This window comes from Phaethon lepturus, unplaced genomic scaffold, assembly GCF_000687285.1.
Source record: "Phaethon lepturus isolate BGI_N335 unplaced genomic scaffold, ASM68728v1 scaffold38210, whole genome shotgun sequence".
In the NCBI taxonomy this organism is placed as follows: Eukaryota; Metazoa; Chordata; class Aves; order Phaethontiformes; family Phaethontidae; genus Phaethon; species Phaethon lepturus.
This window is the reverse complement of record NW_010514794.1, coordinates 1-13,482: the sequence shown is the minus strand read 5'-3', so window position 1 is coordinate 13,482 and position 13,482 is coordinate 1. Positions and strand designations below refer to the sequence as shown.

Genomic DNA, 13,482 nt, shown 5'->3' with positions numbered 1-13,482 from the left:
CTTTGAGAATCTCACTTGTCACTGCAGAAGAGATAAAAATGTAACAGTATAAACAGTTTTAAACATTGTGCATTTGACAGGACATAGTTTGAGTAAAAGCTGCATTTTAAAAGGAATAATTTCTTTGGCGATTTTTCTTAGACTTATTAATTACTTTATTGAATTTTTTCCACTTTTATCATGTATACTCCCTGCTTATCTTCTGTACTGTCTCTTAAGATGGAGAAAAAAACTAGATTGATCAGCTTTGCCTTTGGAATTCCTTTATCAGTTACCAATACAATAATTTAGTGTTTGAATTGCAAACAATACCTGGTGAACTTGAAATCCAGAACAGTAAAATTTTTAAACTGAAATTCCTAAAACTGTTTCTGGAAGCATTTATCTTAATATTGGATTTCACAACTTTTGTAAAGAACAGAATCAGTATTTTATGCCTACATTATGCAACCACATTACATTCTGAAACTGGAATTATTTAGAGGAAGCAATATTTCTTCCAAGAATGATTCATGAGCTGAAAAGAAAAATCTGAAGCTGTTACACTTCTCGCACATCAGGCAAATACATAGAACAGATCAGCATGTTTTGTCCAAAGGCTGGAAAGCGTCTTAGTGACTCCCAACTGTCAGTAAATATATTATACTTAAGAAAAACACGGTGTTCCAAGCTTGTAGATAAAGTAATATCCCTACTCAATATATAGACTCCATCATTGTGGAGAGTGCAAGTCAAGTTAAGACCCGATTTTGATGTGTTCTCTTTGAGGTAGAGCCATTCTCTGGTAGCAGTGTTGTAAGACTGCACAGTTAACACATCCTCATTTTGGCTGGATTTTTGGTTTGGTCCAAGTTCATGAATACAACCCCCTACCAGATATATAGTTTCTTCAACAGAGACCATCTGTTGTTTGCGAACATGGACATCACAAAGTTCAAAGTTGGTCCAGGAATCAGAAGTGGGACAGTACTGCAATATGTTCATATTCCTATCTGAAACAGAGGAAAGATATGTACAAATAAATAAATATATTAGAAGGTACTCACTGGAGGAAGATTCGTCCTTCCTACAAACTGTATCAGCCATAACTATTATTATAGACTGCTAATGTATTACAGTGCAAAAGCACAGCAGACCAGGAAAGAAATATGGATTATTGAGAACTGCAAGTCTTCACCCTTGACAATAAAGTTTGAATGTTTTGTTCCTTTGCAGAGTGAAAAATTAAGCTGCATCTGGTATAGTATGTGATGTAAATGGTCTGGGGAAGCAGATCTTAGCAGAATAATCCCTACCTTTTAGCTTATGCTTTTAAATTTGTCTCCGACTGATATGTAAGAATTTTTTACGAGAAGGGAAACGGGGCAATATTCTGCTCTCCAACAGTGATCACAGATGAATCAAATTACCATGAAGATCTTATGCTTCATTAACAGCTCTCAAGTGATAATTTATCATACAAGTTTAACTTTGATACTTTGCATTTCATGCCATAAATCAAAGTTTTATGGAATAAAATTCATAAAGCTAGTTACGTTTTCAGCAAGTGGCATGGGTGACCTAAGGGCATATGTTCAGTACTTCATAAAGACAGAAACACGTATTGTCAAAATCATTTAAGAATGAGGAACTCTGTGCTCCAGCATCAGAAGGACAGAAAAAAGCTGAAGCTTTATTTATGCTTCAGTCACAAATCAGTGGATGCATGTGTTTGCAAGACTGTTATCCTATGAAATTGTTACAATATCACGCTGATTTATGGTGCAATGGAGAGCCTGGCTCTGTCCAAGGCTTCACTAGATTAACACAGAATGCACAGGACTTGCTAGCTAGTAAATTCAGTTTCAATCTCTGGAGACCTGAGCTTAAATCCAAACTCAAGTGACAAGCAGCAACAGGTTTGCAGACTCCAGCCTCGTCTTTCAATAAAATCTGCTCCATATTACAAGTCTATCCTGCATGACGATCTCCAGATGAGCTCCCAATAAGACAGGGACATATTGACAAGTTATGTAAGGGCACAGGTATAAATATCCATAAATAGAACTGGATTGTCATGAAAGAAGTGCATGATTAGGGATGTGATGCTATAGCATTTGCTTGCACTCTGATGACTTTTAGACACTGCTTACTCCTTTACATTGCCTTCTTGAACACCTAATCCACATTAAATAAAGGAAAAAAGAGGAACATTAGCATGGCAATGCTCTATGAAATTGCTGATCAAAGCTCTACATATAGATGATCTTTGTTTACAAACAATGTATCATTCTGTGACTCATTAGGGAGAAAAAATCCCAACATTTCTAGCAATGTCTATCCATAGCAGTAATCCTTCCAGGAAAAAGGTGCTATGGTTTGAGAGGGGGCATATGAAATGAAGATCTATTGTGACATGGCCCTCATTTACTCAGTCTAGAGCCTAGGTCTTTTATATCCACTGAAAAAAAAACCAACACACAAACCAATACAAAACATGAACATTATGGGTCCTGAAATGGACTTTCTGTTAGCATCTAGGTTGACAAGCGAGAGCTGAGAACTGGAAGGAGGCTATTTATTCAAGAAATGTCATTATAGTTTATAGTGGGAAATTCCAGATCCTACCATCTTTTGGCAGTCTCAGGAGAAAGCTCTACACAGATTAAAAAAAAAAAAAAAAAATCTTATTTTTACTATCCCATTTCCATTAAAAATGGCCTTTAGAAAGAGACTTAAGATCTAGGAAAAGACAGGAGCCTGAATATCAGTGACAATCCCTTGAGGTGTGGAAGAAGCAAGACTTAGCTCACTGACTATCCTTTTTCAATTGAAACAGATAGTAAGTACCAAGTAAGGAGCTTGACACAGGGCAGCAATCCAGACTACATAGACTTTGTTAATGAATTTTAAGGGAACAGGATCTGCATCAGCAAGATGTTGATCTTCCTATCCATGCTACCAGAATTAGGCAGCCTGAAGAAAGAACAACACAAGCACCATGGAAAAGGAACTTGCAAAGTGCATGGGAAGTCAGGAGAAAAGCTGTGACTCCCATAATCTTAACAGTAGCACTGTTAACCAAATCAGAGCTCTTTCTTCTTATATCTTCTTTCTCTAGATAAAAATGACAGAACTCCAACTCCATTCTCTAGAGACAAGTCTTCCCATTACTCTCTGTTTCAGTCCCTTCTCCATGTCCTCTGCTCTCTTGTCTCAAAGGATGTTTCCCCTTGGGCCTGACTTTTCAGCACAGCAAGTGCTGTGTGCTGGACATCCTTTGCTCCCAGCACCAGACATCAGGGAACACAAGGCACCCCAACAGGTCCTTTAGAGGGGATGATCAGATGACTAGGACTGCAGAGCACAGTACAGCGTGGCCCTCCATATGGACACAGGTACGCCAATATCTTTTGTTTTCCTCAGTAAAGCCACCAGATTCTGGGTCAGAATGGACCGGACAAAATGTTTCTGAAGGTCATCATTGCCACAAGGATCATGAGGGGTGGAAGTGTGTCTTTTAGAAGCCTTATAATGGTTCAGAGCTAAAAATCTGCTCAGACACCAGAAGGGACAGCTTGTTGTAATGTCACTTTAGGTTCGCTTGCAGTAGTCTCTGTAAAAGCTGATCTCTCTCCTAATTTTATTCTCCATTTGTAAAAAAAGTTCAAAACTACTGTAGTCAAAAGAATTGGGCAAAGGCCTAGAGGTAGGAATTTAAATTTAGGAAATTCTGGTAAAAACTGAACATTTGACATGAAAAAAAACCCAACTTCTAAAACGCTGAAAAAGTGGTATTACTTTCACTAAGGAATGAACAAATGGGAGCTCCTTTTAAGTGCCTTGTTTTTGTACTGGATAAAGAAAAATAAATTGTCAGGAAAGAATGCAACTTCAAATCCTTCCCTCTGTATAGCATCCTCAGAAAACAGGGTATAGAAAGGAAGTAAGTAAAAAATGTTGGTTCTTGGTTAAGCTTTTGATTAATTATTCGAGTCAGTTATTTCAGCACTGAAAATTACCTATAGCTTGAATTTACCTGTGAAACACTGAAATACTATAGTGGAAGGATCATGATATCTATTAATGTATGAGAAATACTAATGCAGGCAGATATTTTCTTCATATTTTTCTTTCTGACAGTTTACACCAGGTATTTAAAAAGTAAACAAAGTGTTATCTGTTGAGGTCTCTCTACTGTGGATAAAAATCTACAACAAGGAGGGCTAAGCTGGGTGCTGTAGTACCCATCAGTCTGTTCTCTCACAATAATTAAGCCCCAGGTCCATGTAGGCCCTGAAACAAAAATAACATCTGATTCCTCTATGACAGAGCTAATTCTTTGTGTTTCATTTCTCACTTATTTTCCAGCAGTGATTTATTTCTACACGTTTTAATGAGTATTATGCAGCTTTCTACATTAGTTCAAAAGATTTCCTGAAAAAGAGAATAAAATGGCCTGGGTCTTAGAAGCAATCAGGTTTAAATGAAAAAAAAAAAGTAAACCCAAGCTTTCTACCTCGTGTAGTGTATCCTCCGATAACGTAGATCTTGCCCTTGCACTCGCAAGCTGAGAATTCTGCAAGAGGGTTTGGCATGGACGCTACGAAATTCCACCAGTCATTTTCTGGGTTATAGCACTCCACATTGGAAAGTGATTGACCACCGATGGCATAGAGCTTTCCATTTACAGCTAAAAGCTTAAAATTGGACCTGAAAGAAAAGGTTTTCAGCATTGAAATAGGTTGCATAGATGTACAGCAAAATATAGGAAAGAAAGTTCTCCCTATCCAGGCTCCAACATACTCATCATCACTTACAAGTTGTATGATCACTTCATATATTACAGCATCTGAACACTTCTGTGCAAGGCCAAAATTCTGGAATTACATTGTAATTACTTAGGACAGCAACCAGTGACATTCTGGATGTTAATGATGTTGATGCTGAGACTGATGAATATTTTATTTTGAATTTCAATCTGTCACAGTTTGAGCTCTAAATGTTTAGTTAACTAATATGTTCAGTAGATGTCTCGTTTTTACTAGGTTTTTAGTGAAGTACCTTCAGTAGAGAAAAACGTATTATATATACACACACAGTCAAGGATATTATTTTAGTTCAAATGGCAGTAATTTCAAACAAGACTTGATGTATGCCTAAGAATGTGTACTCATCTTAGTCTGTAATACAAAATCTCTTTAATAACCCTAATAAACAGAAATCTAAAGTGGTACCCATTGAATAATGTTCTGCAAAAGAGTGAAGAGAGAATCTCCTGTACCTTATTTAGCATTAATCTAAACTACTAAATACACCCTCTATCCCCCTGAAGCAAGATTATATCTGTAAATTAATATTCCACTCATAGTTGAAAAAAATACATCACACTCCACAGGCGATGCCCTGCTCTTTTATTTCTTATTCTGTTCCATTATGCACGGCAAAAGGCAATTTTCTAACTATTGAAGCACAAGAAGCCTTACATCTTATACTTTTAAGATAATGCAGGCAAACCCAAATGGTCTGTGGGTGATAAAGGTGCAAGTCTGCAGGAAGAAATTGGCAGGCTTGAAGTTAGAGGGCTTGCGTGCTCGGCTATTCCTCCCAGCTATGGAAGTTGGTCTAGTAAAAGATGAGCTCTTCCTCTCTTCAGAAACAGTCTCATTGCCTAGAAAGATTGTTCCTTCTCCACTGCTGGGCCAAATCGAGATTTTACCATGCAGTGTGCCAATTAACTAGATGTGTGAAAGTCACTGGGGTGCCCAGCTCAGCACAAAGCCAAATGGGGAACCGCCTTACATCTGTAAAACTGAAGCTGTGCTTTAGACTTGCATTGGCCTGCTCAGCAGTAGGGTTTCACTCCGCATGAATCCAAGATTCAAAACTTACTGCTAAGTAGTTTTGCAGGGTTTTGTCTGGACAAAATGAACCCTGCCTAGCAGCAGACGGCCCTGCAATTTCTTTTTATTAAATATATTTGGAAAAAGAATTTGTTTCCAGATGGAATCATTTTGTTCTTGTCATCCTGATATAGCCTTGGAAACTAAAATGCTCCTTTGAAGGAATTAATTGCTTCTTGTTCTTTTTTTTTTTTTTTTCCTGACATTTACCATTAGGTCACTCTGTTCATCTCTCTACAGCAATTATGTTTTCCACCTTCGAACATCCAGAAAACACAGCAATCAATAGTGGGTATGAAGTGAGGATAATAACTTGCAAAACATTACAATTTTCAAAACAACATATCTGTTCTAAAAGTTATGGTGGAAAAAAAAATCCACAAATTAACAGAGGGACAAAAACACAAAACATAAATGCATTTTCCAAGCAATCCTTTAAAATCTAAAGTATGTTAAAAAGTTTGTAGCTGTGTGTCTATGATGGAGATGGTGCAGGATTTTTGGCTTATAAAGTAAGTTCGCACACACACAGATAGCGTTTCCCTATTCTAAGCCACTTTTTAAACATGTTAAAAGTTCGGCCACAGAGGACATGAATTAACTAAACAAGTGTGTAGTGTAAGAACATTAAGGAATTCAGGTTTCCTAACCCACATGTGCTTCTCTAGCTACCCTGCAATTGTAGCCTCTTACTATTTTATCTGAATGTATACAGATTCTACTCGAGGGCCTTCATATCACTGAATTGCTTCTTGCAGCACAGGCAAAACCACCTGGTGAAAGATGTATGACACAACCTTCAACTTCAATTATTCTAGAAGGAGGACACGCATATTGGCATCAGTCATTTAACCATTTCCAACACTTGTTAAAATAGATGACATTCAGTGCAGGTATCTCAGATTTATGGAACACATTAAGTATAAGGTTCATTTTACTCAAAAGCAACCATAAGTATCAGTCAGCACACTTTATATGAAAGTTTGGACAATGGTTCAATATGTTATGAAAAACTTCTGCCATTCACCTTTCCATGCCAATAACAGCAGGTGTTTTTATGGAGAGTGAACATTAGGAAATATTTAGTGTATTTTTACACTCTTTTAATGTGTTGGAGCAGCTGGAAACAAGGAAAGCAAACATTGAGCGAGCAGCCAGCTCTCCACTACTAACAACTGTTCCATGGACTACATCTTGGAAACAACGGAGCCGAACAGCCCGTCAGATTCAACTGTGATATAACTCCACTCACATCAGTGAGTTATCTAAACTTGGGGAATCAAAAGCACTTTCCGAATGCCAGGCTTAGTGAGTACCCTTCCTGCTGGGACAAGAATGGGTGAATTGTCTTCTCATGTCCCTTGTTTCCTCTGGAAGGACCCTAGAAATACAAACAAAAGCAAAGTCTGGGGTTTTACCATTGTTCAAAATACATTTTTCATTCAATTAAGACAAATGCAAAGTACTATATGCATGAAGGAAGAAAAATCTAACGCACAAATACAAAGGATCTGGGGGGTGACAGAACATTTCTTTCTGAATACAAGACAACATGCAACAACTTGCAGATGACACCAAGCTGGGTGCGAGTGTTGATCTGCTTGAGTGTAGGAGGGCTCTGCAGAGGAATCTGGACAGGCTGGATCGATGAGCCAAGGTCAATTGTATGAGGTTTAATAAGGCCAAGTGCCAGGTCCTGCACTTTGGTCATAACAACCCCATGCAACACTAAAGGCTTGGGGAAGAGTGGCTGGAGAGCTGCCTGACAGAAAAGGACCTGGGGGTGCTGGTTGACAGCTGGCTGAACATGAGCCAGCAGTGTGCCCAGGTGGCCAAAGCGTCCTGGCCTCTATCAGAAATAGCGTGGCCAGCAGGAGTAGGGAAGTGATCGTGCCCCTGTACTTGGCCCTGGTGAGGCCACATCTCAAATACTGTGTTCAGTTTTGGGCCCCTTGCTACAAGAAGGACGTTAAATTGCTGGAATGAGTCCAGAGAAGGGCAACAAAGCTGGTGAGAGGTCTGCAGAACAAGTCTTATGAGGAGTGGCTGAGAAAACTGGGGTTGTCTAATCTGGAGAGGAGGAGGCTGAGGGAAGACCTTATCGCTCTCTACAGCTACCTGAAAGGGGGTTGTGGTGAGGTGGGTGTTGGTCTCTTCTCCCAAGTAACTAGTGATAGAACAACAGGAAATGGCCTCAAGTTGCACCAGGGGAGATTTAGACTGGGTATTAGGAAAAATTCCTTTACTGAGAGAGTGGTGAAACATTGGCACAGGCTGCCCAGGGAGGTGGTGGAGTCACCGTCACTGGAAATATTCAAAAAACATGTAAATGTGGCACTTCAGGACATGGTTTAGTGGGCATGGTGGTGTTGCGTTGATGGTTGGACTTTATGATCTTAAAGGTCTTTTCCAACCGTAACGATTCTGTGAACTGTGTACAGTGTTCTGGATTGCATTAACAGCCATAGATGTATCTGTAGGAGATTGCTATGAAAGCTGCTATAAAGAGGTCGGCAAGCATTCTTCTTGTTCACTGACAGATATCATTCATTTAGAATACACCAAGAAAAAAATCAGCATAGGTTAAATTAGAGAGGACTTCCGAATCAGAGGTGTAGCTAAACATGGGAACAAGTTACCTGGGAGGAAGGAGGTTGGAATCTACATTGCCAAAGTGTTTCAAGAACAAGTTAGACAGGTATTTGCAAGGTAAGCTTGGTTCTGCTGTAGAACAAGAGGCTTGGACTAAGTAACCTGTGGTTCCTTCCTGCCAAATGATCAACTTAAGATTAAAGTTTCTCACAAATCAGATGCCTTCTTTATTCTAGAGTTAAAGCATTTACAACAGAGACAAAGAATCATGAAAGAACACTCCAAAGCATTTTACATTTTTTTCATGAAACACTTTTTTTACATTCCTTATATGAGTCTGCAGAGCACACTGCATCCAACCTCTAGCTTTGGAAGCACAACACATTTGTGATAAATGTGATCTGAATATTTCTAACTTAAAAATTTTTGAAAAGTCTGTTTTCCCCCAACACAGAGGAATTGTGAGTGAAAAAAAAAATATTAAAAATGCAGAAAGAGAAGGTCTCATAAATCACTACCATGCCCCAGGAGCATGCTCTCCTATATTCCTGTAAGAGTCCTCAGAGGGCAGCAGTTCAGGCACAGATTGCTCACAAAAACCGTGTTCCATGTGCATGTGTATAATCCCAGCCAGGGGCTTACAAGGGTCTTCCAAGCCTGGAAGATTTACCTGCCATGAGTAGGAAGGTTCTGAAGGAAAACAGAAGTGGAATATACAGCTGTAACTGGCACGTGCAGTAGAAATACTATGAGTGTATTATTTTTAAATAGCAAATTTCAACTGACAGCATCAATTTAAAGAAAAGTATGGAAAGGTATTTAAGGGCATTACTTGAACAGTCCCCAATACACTTTCTTACCTTCTTGTCCCCAAAGACCACAAGTGGTCTTGGGCAACCCTTACATGAAGTTTTTTTCCCATGAAAAAGTCCAGGTTGTTCTCTGAAAACACTATTCCAAGTATAGCAATACCTCTAGAATTAGAAGACCTAGAAACTGTGAACTGTTATGGACTATTTGTGATGGGCACCACATTTAGCCCTCAGAAGATGAGAAATTCCAGGCTCAGCCACAGGCTTCCTGTATGAGCTTGAGCAAATGATTTTGTCTCCCTTGTATATGCAAAAACAGGGAATAACATTTTCTCAAGCTTATGTGGGTATCACAAGAATAACATACAGGAGTTACCTATTGTAAACAAATTTGAAACTACAGTAATAACACCCCTACATCTGGAAAGAAAGCTAACAGCTATAACCTAAACCAGAATGACTGCTGAATGCATCAGTATATATCTGATGGCTTTTGTCTGCTACTTAGAAGTACGTTGGGACTATTTAGATCACGCATTATGTAGAGAATCACAAAATCCTGTGATTCCATATTATAATAATGCAAATAATTAAAGATATAAATATCACAGAATTTACACGGTTTGTTGAGGGCAGACAACTCCTTACATTAACAGCAAATCAGCACAATTATTTCCATAATTCCTCAGCCTTCTCTTGAGGCCAACATATGCATCCATTCATATAGGCCAAATCCAGATAGTTGTCTTGTCTGAAGTCAAACCAACTTCAGTGGGAACTAGAACCCTCCCTGAAGGCATGTAAAAAATTCATCCACGGGATGTAATTACATCAGCTGACATAAATTCATTTGGCAGACAGTCACATGACTGTAATTCCTAAGTGTCATGCTGGCCAACTGCCCTGCTTATTTTACTACAGCACAACAAACTAAAAATACAATGCTGAGCAAAGCGCAGATCTAACTGCAGCACATCTGTGTAGCAGACAGGTATAGGTGCTATTCCTATTGAATGCAAGCTCCCTGATCCTAAAATTCTCCCTGCTCTTGGCTCCTATGGTACAGGCCATCTCTTCCTGTGCTCTGGCCACTAAATGTCAAGCTGGTCATCAGAGAGCCGAAACATTAGGTCAGATAGAAAAAAAATAATTCGTAACTTCAGAGTTGAGACTCCATGAAGATGTTAAAGTCAAAAACATGATTTGTGACATTTCCATGAAAAGCAGAGTTTCCATGAAAAAAAACTTCCCCCGATGATCATTCAGAGCGCAACACATTCACTTGCTGCTACGTTGCAGTCTAGAGCAGATGTAATTCTGTGTTCTTTCTGAAGCTGCAATAACTACCATGAAATGTAAGAAGAGACTATTCCAAAAATATCCATTTGCATGCTACTTTTCTGCCATGAATTGCCAGTGTGAAATTCTATGCTAAATACCTTGCTGTCACCTATGATGAGCCTCAGATTAAGTCAGTATAGCAGTGCAGCTGAAAATAGTAATATAAGGAGAAAATATCCATGTGTTTATTTCAGATACAATGATTATATATCCTAGAAAAAGAGAAAGTGCTGGGGGAGGAAGGGCTGATCTAGAGTTTGAACAGCCAGGTTTCTAAGGTGAAAAAAAGAGCCTCAAAAAATCATTTTTCTAAAAAGCCCTCATTTGCCACGCTGCAGAATCATCACACATAACATCTCTCTTGCTATACACATCACACAAACCAACGCCAAAACCTCGTAACTTGATCAACGTGGGACTTCTATGTTTAAGTTAATTTCCATAGGAGACGCTGTGTGGGCTGACCCCATCATCTTTTCCTACCAAGGCCAATGTGCTCTCAATCATGCTCATGTAGGGAAGACTGCCGAAGAGAGGTCGGCTAAAACATCTCATTACCCATAGGCGCCTCGGTGAAGACTGCTTATAGGATCAGGCTCTAAGAAATATGTCTGCAAGAAAAGGTGTTTCTAAGCATCTAAAAGCTACGCCCTCATTTTACAGATGCACAGATGCTATTTTTCACAACACCCTTCCAAGAAGCCACAAATATCCCGGGTTTCTGATCAATTCTGATGACTGATTATGGAGGCAATCATTTCAGTGAAATTCTCACAACAATACAGGAAGTGAAGGGGGGGAAAAAAAAAGGTGAAATGGGAAAGAACTAATTTTAGGTCAAACCCCTGTTTTGAGGGGGTTTAGCTAGCAAGTTCACTGGAATAGATTGCAGTTTTACTACCCAGACACAAAGCATTTATGCCAGCGGTTGGGGTCTCTGGATGATCCTTGAATTTACTGGATGGAGAAGAGAATTTCCATTCTAGAGTGAATTTTTGCCTCCTTATTGTTTTAGTTCCAATTCAGGCAGAGAAGATAAAAATTTAAGCACTTTTTCTATAACGGAAACAATGAGAAAGTTCACACTGGATAAACAGAAACATTTTGTTTCAATGAAGTAAAAGGCTTTTGTTTTGATAACTGCAGTGTGATTAAGGTAGAGCAGCCACAACCTTGGCCAGGGAGACGGCCTGTCTTCTTGGGTCTCCCTCAAGGCTAGCTCTCTAGTATTCTTTCAAACAGAAATTATACAAGTGTTTCTGAATACTAACTTAGACATAAATGTCAAACAAACAATTAAGAAAGGATACAAGAAAAAGTAAAATTATCAAATTGATGGAAGTTTCCCAGATAGAAATATTCTCATAAAGTGAGAAATTTCTCACAATCTTCCTGACATTTTTCTAGTGAATACTTCACTGAAATGCAGGCCTACAAAACATTCAGGTTTTTATGAAAGTAGAAACCAGTGAAAAACTGCTCCAAGTAAAATTCTTCAGCCACTGCTAGCTCTGATAGACTATACAACGCCACTAAGAGAAGGAAAACTTGTCACTTACAGTACTGGAGCTAAAATATACCACAAAGGAAGCAGGAGAAGAATTTTATATTTGGGGTTGTTTTTTGTTATTTTAAGGAGAACTTCTACCACCGAGACAGCTGTTTGGAGAGACTGGATCACTGTATACAACAATTCAAAGGAAAAGTGGGAGCCCACCACCATTTCATATCGAGCTGAACGATCACACATGGTGGAGAGCTGTAGCACAGTCCTCCTCTGCTGACTCCTAGCTCACGTCCTCCCACAGCTGAAGGCCTTAACCACCAGCATTTATGCAACAAAGCCCCGTCCTCCTCACCCTTCCCTTGCCACAGCAGCTCCCCGTGCTATGCAGAGGGGACCCCTAAGCAGGAGAGAGGGGCTGCAGCGCTGTGCTGTGGTGGGACGACTATGCCAGTAAAGACACGGTTTGCAAGGCCTGTCCGGTGGCAAGCTGCCAAGCCGTCACCAGGCACGGCAGCCCTTCCCACCAACATGATGAGACACGGGTGACTCACGGCACAGAGACAGGTGTGAATCACGTCTCGTAACACTGAGTCCGGCCAGCACCATGTGACGCAGCAGGGGTCTATTTTGACAATACACATGGACACACGTGTATTTCAAGGAGCAGGGGTTACCTCTTCTGGTTCATTGAAGCCAGCTGAGTCCATTCGTTTACGCAAGGGTTGTAACAATGGGCAGCTGAAATCTCCTGGCTGGTGATCCTGTAGCCCCCAACGATGAACAGGTAGTTGTCCAGCACCGCTGACCCGTAGCCTCGGACGTTCACCAGATCAGGGGGAAGGTTGTTGGCTAGCGGCAGCCACCTCTGTGCTTCCTCATCATACCTCAGCATAGACCAGGGGGCTTCCACCTGAGGGTGACAGCTTGGAGGCAGGCCCAGGGTGGAGGCACCCATGAAGTCCCCGATGGCCACGAGGGTGGCCGTGCCCCGCATCCGCCTCTCCTTCAAGTGCTGCTGGAGAGCATGGGGCAGGAGGAGATGCGGCCGGGCATCAGGCCTCCGCAGCACCTGATGGTAATGGGTGGCCATGAAGTCTAGACAGGCATCGTGCAAGTCCTGGAGCCCGTAGCCCTGGGCCAGCCGGTGCAGCTCAAAGCAGTTGCCCAGCCGCACCTGGGAGAGGAGCAGGCGGAGCAAGGGGGTGACCTGCAGGTAGGAAGCGGCCTCCACCAGCTCCTCCAGCAAAGGGGGCTCCTCATCGCCCCCCTCCTCCTGCTCCAGCCTGGCCAGGCAGGAGGTGTTGATGAAGTCCAGCACCAGCTCCAGCCCCAGGGCACTCAGCCCCCC

The 13,482-nt window shown here is 40.7% G+C and overlaps 1 protein-coding gene across 1 annotated transcript; it reads right to left on the bottom strand.

Moving 5' to 3' along the window:
- Positions 1–540: 540 nt before the first annotated feature.
- Positions 541–13,479, bottom strand: KLHL42 (kelch-like family member 42; the record flags this gene model as incomplete). The annotated part of the gene is made up of 3 exons (XM_010293998.1): positions 541–992; positions 4,499–4,692; positions 12,809–13,479. Coding segments are annotated over 3 exons (1,317 nt in total), but the record flags the coding sequence as incomplete, so codon positions are not given.
- Between the last annotated feature and the right edge of the window lie 3 nt (positions 13,480–13,482).